This window comes from Sus scrofa, chromosome 8 (assembly GCF_054392235.1).
Source record: "Sus scrofa isolate SSC_HxYL_T2T_F1_AM1 chromosome 8, Sscrofa_HxYL_maternal_Yorkshire_Landrace_v2.0, whole genome shotgun sequence".
Taxonomy (NCBI): domain Eukaryota; kingdom Metazoa; phylum Chordata; class Mammalia; order Artiodactyla; family Suidae; genus Sus; species Sus scrofa.
In genome coordinates, this window is record NC_139390.1 from 133,340,186 (window position 1) to 133,356,333 (window position 16,148).

General features: G+C 31.9%; 1 protein-coding gene across 7 annotated transcripts in view; it reads right to left on the reverse strand.

Annotated features, from left to right (window-relative positions):
- The window catches only part of GRID2 (glutamate ionotropic receptor delta type subunit 2), a 1,344,144-nt gene that overhangs the window by 1,090,447 nt on the left and 237,549 nt on the right, over positions 1-16,148 (reverse strand). For all 7 annotated transcript variants that reach the window (XM_084973393.1, XM_084973394.1, XM_084973395.1 and 4 more), the window contains exon 2: positions 2,856-3,011. In XM_084973393.1, coding sequence (XP_084829519.1) covers positions 2,856-3,011 — 156 coding nt within the window. The remainder of the gene's footprint in view (positions 1-2,855; positions 3,012-16,148) is intronic.

The window sequence follows — 16,148 nt, forward strand, 5'->3', positions numbered from 1 at the left end:
CTCACCTTAAAAATAATTATTGATTGCTATGCAAAATTTACCACAACCAAAGCTACAAAGGAGCATTTTAATACTACCAATACTCTTTGTTACTGTGTATGGTTTAAATAGTCTATTTATAATTAAAGCCATCTCTTTTATTAAGTGTTGACAGTAGAAAATAAGGTAAACAAAATTTTAAATTTCAAAATAAATCATGTCTTAAATCTGACAGGTTGGAAGAAGTTACAACAATAAAATAAACTTAGAATTTTGATTATTAGATTCCATTTATCTATTGATAGATCCCTATTATAATTCATTATTATCATAAAAACATTTATATGCTCTGATGATACCATTCGTTCAAGGATCAGACTTTCAAAATCAAATAAAGAAATTTTAAAAAAGCAAAAACAAAAAGAGAACTCAAAATCATCAATTTTTAGATGTTCACCAGGAGTGCTAATATACAAACAATCATTAATAATGATATTATTGAATCTTGTGTCCATCTTCACAATGTAATAAACAAATAAGCTGATTTAAGACCTTCTGTATTAGAAATTTTAGTGGTATTGCAGCAGAGATGTGATCATAGAAAATCTGGATATCTTTGATGGTACAATTGAAGTTTTCTCCTAAATTACATCCTCAAAACATTTAAGAAAATAACCCTCAATATTATCTTGTTCTCTTATAGTTAAATATTTCCCTTTATTTCCTCAAACCAATCAACTGCAATAAGAGCTCTAGAAAGAATGACTTTTGGCTTTTAAATTTAGCTGAGATCTTTCTTGATATTGAATGGGAAAACAGATTAGTTCCCAAACTTCCTAGAACTTACTTCAGGTTCATTATCCAGAGCAGACCATCAAAATAACTGGTCCAGATTCTATAAATATCAAAACCCATCAGGCAAACTGTCAAGCTCTTTATTCATTCTTGATAAATATCTAGTGGTCTCTATCTTGGAAATTTAAAAAGTAATTCCTCTCTCAATTTGCTTTCAATGCCATGAATTCTTTCAAATCACAATAGTTCTTTTGACAAAAATTTTTGTTTCTAGAATTTAGTTGGCAGCAGAATTGTCATACAAAGCAATATGTAAATAGATTAATGGTGGTATTTTAAAAATTGTCTTTGATTTTCAAATTGCAGTCTCTAAAAAAGGTATAAGGAACATATTTATTCAGTCTTTGTAATTCTCTTCTACCCATTTATTTTTTTTCATTTCCACATTTTTTTTTTCATCTCCACATTTTTTCAGTCAAAGTGGATTTTTTAAAGGCATGGATAGTTTAGCACATCTTCAAAGTTAATGTGCAATTACTTATATGTACTTAATCAGTAGATAATCACAAAAATAAATCTGTCCTATTTTTTTTCCTGCTCTCATTTCAGTCACTAAAACTATGAGAACAACATATTCTTCTTAGTGCATATATTTCTTTACATTATTGGGTATTTTCCTCAATTTCTACTTTGTTACTTCTTTATGAGCACTAATATTAATTTAGACAGATTTTAAATGTTTCCATAGAAAATTTATCAATATAGCCATGATGTAAAGTTGCAAATTCCCAGGATAATTCTGAATTAAGATGTAAATAACTAGATGCTTATTTAATCTGACTTTTAAACTTAATGCTTACTTATTAAAATTAAAATTCCATCATATTATTGTAAACAACCTATTTTATTGCAAAAACAGCCTTTACTTAAAACATTTATGTTCATTTCATTAATACTTTTCACTCCATCAAACTAATGAGAAGAAAATTCATTAGACCACTAATCATTCTATCCATTCTCTTACTGACAAAAATAAGCATAAGGAAGCTTTGACAGTAGCCATTGCCACTGATCAAAAATGTATTCCAATAAAGGCATGTGTATATAATTTTTAATCCTACATATCTGAATGATATAGAGATTAAAAACACTTATGCTCCTTACCCCTCCAAGACATTTTTAAAAAGTTTCCTGACAAACTATACTACATTTAAATCTTGTCCATCTTTTTCCCTGCCAAATCCTCTTTAAGTTTTGAATGAAAGAAATGCTCCATTTGACTAAAATGGTTTTGTATTAGTGTCTTTAGTATAAATATATTATCATAGTAAAATCCCAAACAGATTAAGAACACTTTTGTGAGCAATATTACTTTGCCAATCAAAAGGCTAAATACTTCATTAGGATTATAGCATCAAAACTAGAAAGTTATTAGTGTAAGATCTTTCAATCAAAATATTCATTCATAAAAATAATGATTACAATATAATAAAAATAATTTGTATTTATATGACTTTGTACCAATGAAAAATTTAATTCACTCATACAGGGAAAACAGAGAAATGCACTTTAACATTTGGTATATTGCAGAGTAAAAAACGTATAGTTCACTTCAGTATATTAGGATCCCAGCACAAAAATCTTTGATTTCTATGTAGGGTCTAAAAGTTTTCCTTCTAGCAATATATTTGTCATGAATACACTTGAAATATCACCTCCCATTATAAAAACACTCAAGGTGGCAGTTATCTCAAAGAAGACAAAAGTAAAATTTCAGAAAGAAAGCTATAATTTTAAAGAAACTTTCTTCACACTGAAGTCATAAAACATTGTAAAGTTTATATTGTTAGGTCTTTATGATAATTTTCATATTATATTTTAATTAAAACAGGAACTTCCACACTCAATCCTTTCAGAAGTGGAATATAGGATTAAAATCTATCAAACGACACTCTAAAAGAAAAACAATTCAGCAAATATACAAAAATGATGTCCATGTTTAATAGCTTTTTTAAAAATGGAATTTCATTGCCATTTGAATTGAACCAAAAATAAAAATGTGGAGTGCTGATGGATCTTACCTTCTTGAACTGCTTGAAAAGGGTTGTTGCCATCAACAAACGTCACCGAAAATGTGATTTTCTCAGTCTGTAAGATCTCCTCATTCTGGTTGAGGTCGCCAACTGCTGTGCGAAACACCTCATCATCCTTTTTGGCAGATTCATCAAAAATTGCTCCTAGAAAGAAGTGAATGTGACCATTAAACAATAACATAAATATTCTGTCGGGCCCTCTGGAAATATGCCAAAGAGACTTATGTACTGAAAAATACATACTTTCACTTAAAGCATGCACTTTATTTATTACTAAAACACACTGTACTGCAAGCAGTGTGACAGCTAAGCAGGAATGTAGTTACCTCTTCCAAATGGAAATGATGAATAGTACATCAAAGTGTTTTTGCTGGGAGAGCACTGGGAAGACATTGTAGTAAGTACAAAAAGCCTTCACAAGACAAAGCAGTTAATACATTGAATGTCTCATATCATAACATCTTTTGGAATTCATAACTTGAGGAATACACACATATATTTATAATTATATATTTATCTCCAAATATATTGGGTATTTGTTAGTGTGTTAAAAGTAAAATTCTGCATATATAAAAATGACTACTATATATATAAGTACAATACAGGTATTATACACACATATATGAAAAGATAAACACTATATATGCAAAGACAAATATACATATATATGTTTACTCATACACACAAGCACACACATATGTATAACAGAAGCATACACACTTTATATCAATCAATTTTGTCGATTTAATACTTCTGTAGCTGAAGCCCCAAGTCTTCTAGTGGAAGACAGATCACAATATGAAACATGCATTTTTAGAGTCAATACATGATAAAGCAAGGGTGAACCTATGTCCTTTTCTGGTTCCTTTTGACCTCTCCGCCATAAGTGGCTTCACCGTGGGAAAGCAATGATGAATTCTGGCTAGAAAAGGCAGAATGTCTAATAGGCTTACTGTGTCAACATGGCTTTCTCTTATGACTGTTCTTCTATGTTTGCATGGATTCACTGGCCACTTTGACCAGCCTCTTTGAACCTTTTCTTTTCACTTACTATCTATTTTGAACAGTTGTCATGGCTAGGAACATAAGAAAAGGGTGAATGATTTTTTAAAAAATTGATATATAAATTATTTTTAATTACACTATTATATAGCTATTAGCCAGAATATTAGTATATTAATATGTAATCATTGTATATAATAGACTTTAATTTTTGAACTGTCCTGTCCGTTCTGATAGAAAGATACTTTACAAACTAAGTTTTTATGAAAATACTTAGGCAATAAATTTTAGATTTATCTTGCTAATTTTAGTCTACATTCATGAAGATATTTTAATTTGCGATTTATATTTATGAGACTCTAGATTAATCATCGCATTGAAATTTAATAGTATCAGACTGGGATATACAAATTCCTTCAGTAGTTTGTTAGGAAGTATGATATAAATGTGCTAAAATTGGAGCTGAAATAACCAATCCATTTTAAACCAGATAATCTAAATGTCTATTCACAAAGAAGTGATGCATGTTTATCTAGAGATGCTTCAGCTTGTCATGGATTCTGAATGGGTCTTTTAAAAGAAGAGTTTCTAATCAACCTTATTTTATAGGAGGTGATATTATTGACTTCTACTGAGTATTGGTAATACATTTTTAATGGAAGCATTTTATTCTTACCTGACAGAACACTTAAAATTGCTTAAAACATTAAACCCAGCTTAATAAATGGCAGAAACCTGCCAAAATGATAGCAGATTAGTCAATTCCAAGCTGAATTAAGACATACTGAAAGGAAATGCACAAAAGAAGCAGTTCATCTTTCTGCAAATAGCAAGGAAGTACACAAAAGAAACAGTTCATCTTACTGCACACAGCATAACCAAAGACAAGGAAATCCTAGCCAACATTTCAAATCCAGTTATTTATTTACTTTTTTCTTCAGCTACGAAATTTCATCTCAAATTTGGATTTTTATCAGAAAAGTAAATGCAGCATTTTGTATCAAGTACAAATATTCTGAAAACAATCTGGTAAGTTCCACATAGAGAATCTCAGGAAAGAAAGCCCTTTCTTACACTGTGTGCTTAAGAGGTTTCCTCTTAGTGCTAGTATTGACTAGAGCCATGTCATTTCCTTATCCATTGTATTAATTACTACAGACATGTATGACCAATCTAATCTAACACCAAATATCCTAGATTTAGTTTTATAAACTTAAGTTTCTCAAATGCACATTTTTAACCATATAGCTAACATGTTGACATGGAACCTATTTCTTTCTTCTCTAGCTATTTTTTTTTTTTTGTCTTTTTGCTATTTCTTTGGGCCGCTCCCGCGGCATATGGAGGTTCCCAGGCTAGGGGTCCAATCGGAGCTGTGGCCACCGGCCTACGCCAGAGACACAGCAACGCTGGATCCGAGCCACGTCTGCAACCTACACCACAGCTCACGGCAACGCCGGATCGTTAACCCACTGAGCAAGGGCAGGGATCGAACCCGCAACCTCATGGTTCCTAGTCGGATTCGTTAACCACTGCGCCACGGTGGGAACTCCTCTAGCTATTTTTATTAGCATATTTTAACCATCAATTATAATTTTATACCCTGGAGGTGAAAAGCAGATCAAATTTACTGTCAAGATGAAATCATTCTTCTACGACTTATACACAGGGTCACACACACACACACACAGACACACCCCTCCCACAGTGTTTGAACAGATTATACTCTATTTACATTTTACTTTGGCCAAACTGGAGAGAAGAATAACCAAGTAACAGGCAGAATAGGAAACCTCTTAAATATTCCTGCTATACCAATTTGTAACTAGCCATTTCCATTATTAGGAACTGATGATCTGCTCCTTCCAAGGATGGGGGGAAAAAGGCTCTACTTATTCTTACATAAAGTGAGTGACAAGTTCAGATAAGTCTACATACAATTATTTTTTTGCTTTTTACAGCTGCACTTGCGGCATATGGAAATTCCAGGGCTAGGAATTGAATCAGAGCAGCAGCTGCTAGCCTTTACCACAACCACAGCAACACCAGATCCAAGCCACATCTGCAAACTATTGTGCAGCTAGTAGCGACTTGATTCTTAATCCACTGTGCAAGGCTAGGGATTGAACCCACATTCTCAAAGACACTATGCAAGTTCTTAAACCACTAAGCTACAATGGGAACTCCTACATACAAGTTTTTCAATGTAAAATATATCAAGCTTGTCTTCTTATATCTAAAGGAAACATTATAGTTTATAAGTAGTACTAAAATTTTGTCGAGGTCTTAATTTTTTAATTTTTGTAAAGAGTCGTATATACAAGTTAATAGAATAATTTTATACAAATTCACATTTGCAAATATGCCTGTTAAATAAAAGTTATGTTAACTAACCAACCTGAGCATTCATAAATCTCAAAAACATTTTACATTTTTTACCTTCATGTCTTTATTCATGACTTTATCTCCAACATGGATGTATGCCTTTTTCCCTTAATAAAATATAATATCTTGGGAAATAGAACTATTGTCAAAATGTCTCTAATGGAGCCTGAATATATTAGATACTCAAGAAACAGTAATAGTTTAAACTTTCCTTATTTAGTCATAATCTCATAAAATAGATACCTAAATTCAAATTCAAATATAGGCATAAAAATGTAAGTTACAACTAATTCTATATTATAAGAAAAGTAGAATTACAAGTATACCTATAAATGAATTTATTATCACAGGTATTATCATGAGTCCAAAAGATCCAAATTATTTAGCCAGGTATTAATCATATACTTTTATTTTTAGTTTGAACATTTAAGTTATTTTTTTTTATCTTATACCTATAAGAGGCAAGTAGAGGAAACACTGTTTGACTGGGAAGGTAGTGGAGGAAAGAAAATGTCATCTGTCAGAATTTCCTCTAAAATATTGAGAAAGGTTTTGATACAGGTCTTGAAATGTCATGGGAAGAGTCCCATACCTGTACAGAGGTTATTAACCTATTTTCTTTTTTTCCACACCACAATGCATTAGTTTATGCCCACAGCTGTGCTTGCTTAATGGAAACTAAGGCAGATGGCCACACAAGCAGCACCAGGCTGAGCAGAAAGGTCCAAAATGGCATGGCATCAGTCCACTGCCCTGAACCAGTTCCAGCCTGACTACGAGGGCAGAACCTGTGCAGATGAGATTCAGTGTGTCTGAAAGTGGTCTTTGCTTCATTACCATGCTAGGATCTCTGCCCAAGGGGAGGGCTTGCACTTTGGTGGGCACACAAAGCCTTGTGCAAAAGAGCCTAAAGGACTACACATGCTCTGGCATCTCTGGAACCCTTTGCCTCTTTCCCTGAATTCTGAGGCATACGCACTCTTAAACCTTAAAAGTTTCCCACTCCTCCTCCCCCAGTTTCTAGGTAACTTTACATGAATTCCAAATGAAATGTGAATTCAAATGTCATTGGAGAACTGAGCCAAAAAAAAAGGACTTGGGTTAGAATGAAGAATCCCTTCATGAATTTGGTTTCACTCACACTGTGATTGAATGTCACATGCCAACATAAATGCCCAGGAAGAAGGTGTCTTAGGGTTCTCCATTACCCATTCCTTTTTCTTTTTCATTTTTTTAAAAAAATTATTGAAATATATATAATTGATTTACAATGTGATCATTTCTGCTTCACAAAATTTTACTGAAGTGTAATTGATTTACAATGTGATAGTTTCTGCTGTACAACAAAGTGATTCAGTTATATGTGTACACATGTCCATTCTCTTTCAGACTCTCTTCCCATACAGATTATCACAGAACATTGAGTAGAGTTCTCTGTGCTATACCGAAGGTCCCTGCTGGCCAATCATTCCATATACCTCAGTGTGCATATGCCAATGCCAACTCCCCCATCCATCCTTCTCTCCCCCCACTTGTCCTCTTTGGTAACTGCGAAGTTTCTCAAAGTTTGTGACTCTGTTCCACTCTGCTTTGTTGAACCTGGTCTTGTTTAATTGGCCTGAGCAGTATCAGGCAAGGAAACAACTTAGTTGGGGTCTACCTGATCCAAGGGGTTGATAACAAGGAATTTTTCCACACACAGAGTTGATAAAACTAGCGGAAGATCTGTTTATATCATTTCATATTACTAACATGCTAAATATTTTTTAAACTAAATAATTTTAAAAATTGAAAACAAGAAAATCTAAACACATCTACATTATCTTTGCATTATCAATTTCTGCTTAAAACCTTAATATCTAAGACAGACAAAACAATTGCCAAAAAAACTATGGTCGGATTTCAGAGTTGCAAATAAAATCAAAGTAACTGATCTTTTTTTAGTCTCAAAGTTCAAACTCTTCACTTAATGTATAAGTTCTTTATGATGCATAGTCTTCAAAATAATAAACTTTTGAAAGGTGCTATATGCAGTAAATCTTTAATTTTCTGTGAAACAGTAGAGTTGATTCTTTTAGTCCCTCTGTGTATTTTCTTTTCTCTTTTATTCTCTTTCCTTCCATGAATTCATGCATCCATCCAATCAACCTCTTCTCAACATAGAGATAATCAATGCCAAGCCATTTTGTTTCTTCACAAATGATATGCTGACAGGACAGTTGAAATCCATTACATGTTGAATCAGACCAAAGCGGAATTAAGATGACTTCATAAGATGATAACAGAAACAGAAACTATGGCTCTCATAGACTCAAAGCTGAAGGAAATTTTAAGGATGGTATAAAATCTTTCCCATTTTTCATAAATTGTAGTGAAGAAAATTTAAGTAATTTAACTAAAATTACATAGCCAGAAGTTAGAAGGGATAGAGAAGGAATTTAGTTCTTTTTGGTTTCAAGTCTGGAACTATTTCTTTCATATTATGCTTTTTTTAAAGCCTTTTGGAAGCATTTACTCCATGTATGTGAATGTACATATTATATATACAATACATTAGGTTATTCATAAATTCACATTGATGATTACTGGTACTATTATATATATCTGATAGTGATTAATACTAGTGAATTCACACACACACACAAATTTGATAATGAGTACTAGCGCTGGTGATTAACATGTTAAATTCATTTATTATATCGATACAGTATTGAAAACTGAAGAATTATTGTAAAAAACTAAGACTTTTCATATAAAATTTATTCTGCTTTGCCTTAAAAGCTTAAGCAATTTAGCACTGGAATTTAAATTTTATTAGAAAAGCACAACTCGTTGCTCTAAGACAATTTATTGGTCAGAGTAGGATGTACAGTTCTGCAAAGCTATTCAGAATTGATAAGTCCTCACATATTCTGTTTTAGAAGCTACTATTGACAAGTAGGTTTTTAAATTTAGCTCTAACAGTGCACTGTGTATACACATTAGTTGCAGTGTGCACCCAAATCCGCATTAAGAGATCCGTAACATTTTGCATCTACTCATGATATTCCCACTAATGCTGATGGAAAATGAGCACATATTTCAAAAGAGAGCAAGTAATAAAGATATTATAAATACTGTAAAATCAGATTTCACCTTTATTTCATCCTCCACAAGAGGAAAAAAGGTTGAATATGTTCAATACCACCAAGCAATAGTAAAATTTAGCAGAATTGTGACCAAGTGAATTTAGCATATTCTTTATCATTTAGCATCTTCACCTGAACATACAAGCTAATTACTATTTCAGTGGGGAGGTTATCAAAATAAAGGCATCATGTGTGTATGTGTGTGTTTATGCATGGGCGAGTATATATGACTATATATATGATATAAATATATACAATATAATCTGCCTAGATAATATTAATTACATTGAGCTATCACCCATGAATTAATTCTGTATTAAAAATATTTTCAGCACTCTCTCTTGTTCAACAGAAATTTTCTGAATATGTTTCACATTAATTTTTTCATAGGCAGGAAGTAGAAATTTTAGAAGTGTTTTTCCTTGCTGTCAGAAGTATATTTTCCTCAGTTCACAATATCTAACCATTCACAAGGACTCTGACTAAGGAAGTAAATTAAAAAAATAACTCTAATAGTGGAAAGGACGTCTTAGAAATACCCCAAAGTCAAGACAATTAAAAAATACTATTCTGAATTATATATGATCTGTTTTTACACATTTATAATAATTAAAATAATAATAATGAAGTGAATTAACATTTATTAGTAATAAGCCTTGTAATAAGTGTTTCACTGGCATTATATCATTTAATTTTGATGAAAACCCAGTGATGGAAATGAGGCTCAGTGCAAGTAACTTTCCTTAGACCTAAAGCTAGTAATGACTGTGGTAGTATTTATAGCTCTAACTTTCAAGGCAATCTCCTAAAAGAGCTGTAAGCTTAATATATAACAATGTATTCATCATAACAAATTTCTATATTACCAAGTGATGTAATATTTTATTTTCATAACTATCAAAATGAAATTTTACATGTAAGTTAAAACTCTCAGATACGTTTTAATCTTTTTGTTTTGGAAATTTTTGTCATGTAAGCCTAATTTGTAAATATTTTTAAATAATATTTTTGCATATTTTTGTAGATACAATAATTAACCCAATGAAGTAAAATATTCTTTTTAAAGACTAGGTTAGTTCCAGAATTTACATATTTTTTTTTATCAAACTTTAGATTTGCTTTTGGAATAATTGTCTAATATGTATAAGAAACTACATTGAGGCAAATTTTCTAAACATGTTAAATGACAATTTTCACAGTTACTTTAGAATAATATGAAGTAAGTTCCAATAACATATGCACTTTGATATATTCTTAAATTCAGGGTTCAGAACGAATCTCTACCTAGCCTTTCATTTTTTAAGAAAGAATTTTCTTCTAATTTAATGACTAATGATCCTAATAGAACGACAATGCCAGAGGCATTGACTTTATATATTAAAGACTTTGGCTAATTTACCCAGGTCTATAATATTCATATTGTGACCAGGTATAGAAAATAACTGGTACATTATCTCCCAATGTCTTAGGCTTGCTTAGCATTTTGTTCTCAAAGTTCAAATTACATTATTCTGTTAACTCCTAATTCACCCATCATAATTATCTCATTTACAGACAAGCATCATTCTTCTTTTAAAGACAGATAAGCAAGTTCAAAGAGGATATTGCTGAGATCACAGACAGAATTAGTTACAATATCATATAGAAAGTTAAAACGAAGGAAAATAAAACTCTGCTCAGATAATTAAAATGATTCTACCTAAATACTTGAAGGCATATTGTAATATAAGAAATATTTTTATATTGCAGTTTTCCTTACCATATTATGAAAGATGACTTAACATGAGAAGGGTAGCTCATAAACATGCAGACAGATCTTCAATGATTACCTCCAGACGTTTCAGGGGAGGGCATTTATGTTGGAATGTGACATTCAATCACAGTGTGTGCTAAGCCACATTCATGAAGGGATTCTTCATTCCAACACAAGCCCTTTTTTTCAGCCCAGTTCTCCAATGACATTTGAATCACATTTCACTTGGAATTCTTATAAAGTTACCCAGAAACTCAAAGCACATTTAAATGCATAATATTATAACCTAAATATCAGACTTTCGTATATGTTTTCCAAAACATTCCATAGACTTTCCAAAAGTCTATGTGAGAAAAGAAAATAATTGTTGCTTGATGAACCAATAATCTGACTTTTCCATGTGAAACATAATAGGAGGCTAATCTTTAGAATAATCATGTCCCATTGGAATAGTTTATGCATTTTTAATGTAAACTTGGTGTTTCAGGAATAAACATTCCAAGTAAGTTCTTCTAATAAAAACTACTTGCAATTTTAAAGAGTACTAGATATTGAAAGGTCAATAATCTGCATTTTTCATAATAAAAATGGCACTATTTACAGAAATTCTGGGCAGATGATGAAGAAGGAGGCATAAGGAAAATGTTCCCCCACTTAGGCAATTGTAGGGTTAGACTTTATCTGCCAAAACTATTTTGGAACTCTAGAATTAAAGGATTGAAATTTCCAAAGGAAATCTGAGTCTTAACTGAAGTTAATCTCAATTTCAGGCTATAGCACAGTAGCAGTCATCCATCCCCTACTGCTCAGCCACATAACAGGCAGGGGCACCTAGCATACAACTTGTGGGAGCCGGCATGGGCAAAAAGGACCCTGCTCTCCAAATATTAGGGATCTCTACTCTGATGGCTGACTGCTGCTTCTGATCTTAGAGGTGTAGAAGAGGCTGGCAGCCATTGTTGTTGCATTTCCCTAGACTTCTGCCAGCCAGCCACTCCCCCTCTGGCTGAGGTGTCTGCCAGGAGAGTTAAAAACGGGCCAGGAGTCTTTTACCTACCTCGCACCTCCACTTAATTTTTCTCTATTTGGGGGCCAGACATTACCAAGTAGGGCATTCAAAAGCAACTACATACACAGGGAAATTAAAAATCACTGAACATCCCTAGAAAAAAATGCAGATTCAGAAAAGTCCTGAAAACTGCAATATAAAAATATTTCTTATATTACACTGCAGGTTGATCCTTGGCACAGAGACAGCCTACAACAAAAATGATAATAATAATTTTTTTTTAATAAGCAAATCAAGAGGAAAGGGAAGAATCTGAATCTAACTTTCAAAATTATATCATTAGATGGAAATGTCCAGTTTTCAGCAACAACAAAATAATTACCAGGCATACAAAGAAACAAGAAAGCATGACCCATCTAAAAGAAAACAAAACAAAACAGAAACTATTCTTCAGAAGAGGTGGGGTGGCAATTTTGTTTGCAAAGATTTTACAACTCTCAAATAACTGAAGAAACATGTAGAAAAAAAGAATGGATAAACAAAATAGTAATAACAATGAAAGTAAAAAAAAAAATACTAAAAAGAAACCACAAAGAAAATCTGGAACTCAAAATTACAATAATGGAAACAAAATTTTAGTAGAAGGATTCAAAAATCAGGAAGAAGAAAGAATTAGTGAACCTGAATATAGGACAATGGAAATTACTCAATCTAGAGAGCAGAAAGCAGAGAGATTGAAGAAAGATAAGCAATGTTTAGAGGCCTGTGAGTATCTTGGAAGAAGAAAGGATCAGAAAGAATATGTGAAAAACTAATGGCAGACAATTTTCCAAACTTGATGAAAGTTATGAATATAAATACCCACGAAGATTAGTATATGAACATCCAAGAAGAATGAACTCAAAGAAACCCACACGAAGACACATTATAATCAAACTGTACAAAGACAAAGAGAGAATTTTGAGGGCTCTAAGAGAATGGGCACTTATCATATACAAGGGATCCCAATAAGATAATCAGTAAAACTTCTCATTTGAATTTTCAGAGGCCAGAAGGTAGTGGGTGAAATTAAGGGAGAAATTAAGATATGACCAGATAAATAAATTTGAGAGTATTCATCAACATGAGATTTGTTCTGCAAAAAATATGAAAGGGGATCCTACAGTTGAAATAAAATTACACTAGACATTAACTCAAAGCCACACGAAAAAATAAAGATCTCAGTAAAGGTAAAAACATAGGCAATTATAAAAAGCTATATTATTGTAATGACAGTTTTTAACTCCATTTTTTATTTTCTACATGATTTATGACACTAATTTTTTATTTAAATATAATCACCAATCTAAAAGTTTGTATTATTGATTGTAACTTTGGCTTCTAATTACACATTTTATTTTCCACATAATTTGAAATTAATATATTAATTAATTAATATAGTTGGGGGCACAGTGTATATAGATGTAATTTTGTGACATCAACAACTGAAAAGGCTGAGGATGTGGGTGTAGAGGAAATAAGTTTATGTATGGTACTGAATCTAAATTGATGCAAGTTAAAATCAGTATTAAAACTTTAGGATGTTAAATATAATCCCAATGGTTACTACAAAGAAAATAGGTATAGGATATACTTAAATGGAAATGAGACAGGAACTTAAATGTTTCACTGTGAAAAAAAAAATTAAGCAAGAGAGAAAACAGTAATCTGGGAAATGAAAAACAATAAAGCTCTAAGACATATGAAAAACAAATAGCAAAATGACAGAAGTCACCCTTTATTAGTAAGTACCTTAAATATAAATGAAATAAATTCTCCAATCAAAAGACAGAATTAGGCAAAATGGCTAAAAAAATGATCCATTGCTATACTGTCTGATTCACTTCAGGAGAAAATGTTTGTACATAATGTTTCTAATGACTGATTAATATGCAGATATATGAAGAACTCCTAAATTTCAACAAAAAACAACCAGATCAAAAAAAGGGCAAATAACTTGAATAGACATTTCTCCAAAGAAGATATGTAAGGCCATGTGTACATGAAAAGATCCTCTACATTACTTATTAGGAAAATGCAAATCAAACAACAAGGAGGTGACACTTCACACTAATTAAGATGACTACTATTTAAAAAAGCATAAAATAATGAGTATTTATAAGCATGCAGAGAAACTGGAACACTTGAGTACCACTGGTAAGAATATAAAATGATATAGGTTGTTTTGAAAAACAGCATGGCAGTCCTCAAAAATTGAAACCTAGAATTATCATGTGATCCAGCAACTTACTTCTGATATATACTCCCCAAAATTGAAAGAAATGTCTTGAAGAAACATTTGTACACCCTGCTCATAGCGACATTATTCTCAGTAGCTGAAGTATGCAAGCAACTTAAGTATTTGTTGATGGATGAATGGATAAGCAAAATGTAGTAAATACAATGGAATGATATTCATTCTTAAGAAGGAAAGACTGACATATAAAACATGAATGAACCTTGAAGATATTATGCTAATGAATTAGACAAATACTATATGAATTCATTTATACTAAGTACTTAAAGTGGTCAAAATCATAGAGACATAAGGTAGAATGGTGGTATCCTAAGGTTGGAAAGAGAGGGGGATAGGAACGAATTGTTTTTACATTTTTAAAAAATTTTTGTTATAGTTGATTTGCAGTATTATGCTAATTTCTGCTATTACAAAGTGAACCAGTCATAACATAGCTGTACATTCTTTTTCCCATATTATTTTCCATCATGTTCTATCGCAACATACTGAATATAGTTCCCTGGGCTATACATTAGGACCTCATTGCTTATCCACTCTAAATGTAACAGCTTGCATCTACTAATCCCAAACTGCCAGTACATCCCCACTTTCTCCCCCCTGCCCTTGGCAACACAAGTCTGTTCTCTGTTTGTGAGTCTATTTCTGTTTTGTAGATAGGTCCATTGGTGCCATGTTTTGGACTCCACATACAAGTGATATAACAGGGTATTTGTCTTGCTCTTTCTGACTTACCTCACTTAGTAAGAGAATCTCTAGTTGCTTCCATGTGCTGCAAATGGCATTACCTTGTTCTTTTTTTATGAATGAGTAGTATTCCATTGCATACATGTACCACAACTTCTTAATCCACTCATCTGTCATGGACTTTAGGATGTTGCCATGTCATGGTTATTGTGAATAGTGTTGCAATAAACACAGAGGTGAATGCATCTTTTTGATTTGTAGTTTTATCTGTATATATGCCCAGGAGAGGGATTCCTATATCATATTGGAGTTCTATATTTAGTTTTCAGAGGAATTTCCATACTGTTATACACAGTGGTTGTGCCTACTTACATTCTTATTTACATTCCCACGCACAGTATAGTTTAATGGGTATAGAGTTTCAGTTTTTCAAGATAAAAAGAGTTTTGGAAATGGATGGTGGTGATGTTAGCACAACATCATAAATATATTTAATATCATCAAACTGATATTTAATAATGGGTAAAATGGTGAATTTTGTTATGCGTGTATTACCATTATTTTTAAAAATTAGAAAAATGGTACTATTTAATACTTTAATTTTTCATAGTTTCAAAATGACTCTAACAAGTTATCCAGAGATTTATATCCAGAATTTTGTTTCCTTTCTCCATATCACACATTTAACTGAAGCAATGTCCTATTATTACACACTTAAATGCTATGACAGGAACAGAAACAACTGGTTTATTAAAAAAGAATTTTTTAAATTGCAAATAAAACTCTTCCCAAACTGAATAAACATTAAAAACAAAAGATAAGTAAGTGAAAGAAGGTATCTTCTTGAAAAAAAATTCACTGAGAAGAATTGTAGGTATTTTTAGAAATGAAACAGATTCAACTTCTTTTCCTCCTGTAACAATTCACTGGATTATTTTAAAACTACTTTCAAATACTTTTTTTAAGAATTATGAGAAAGATATGGTACTATATTAAAATTATAGGCTGAAGAAATAGTTGTGTA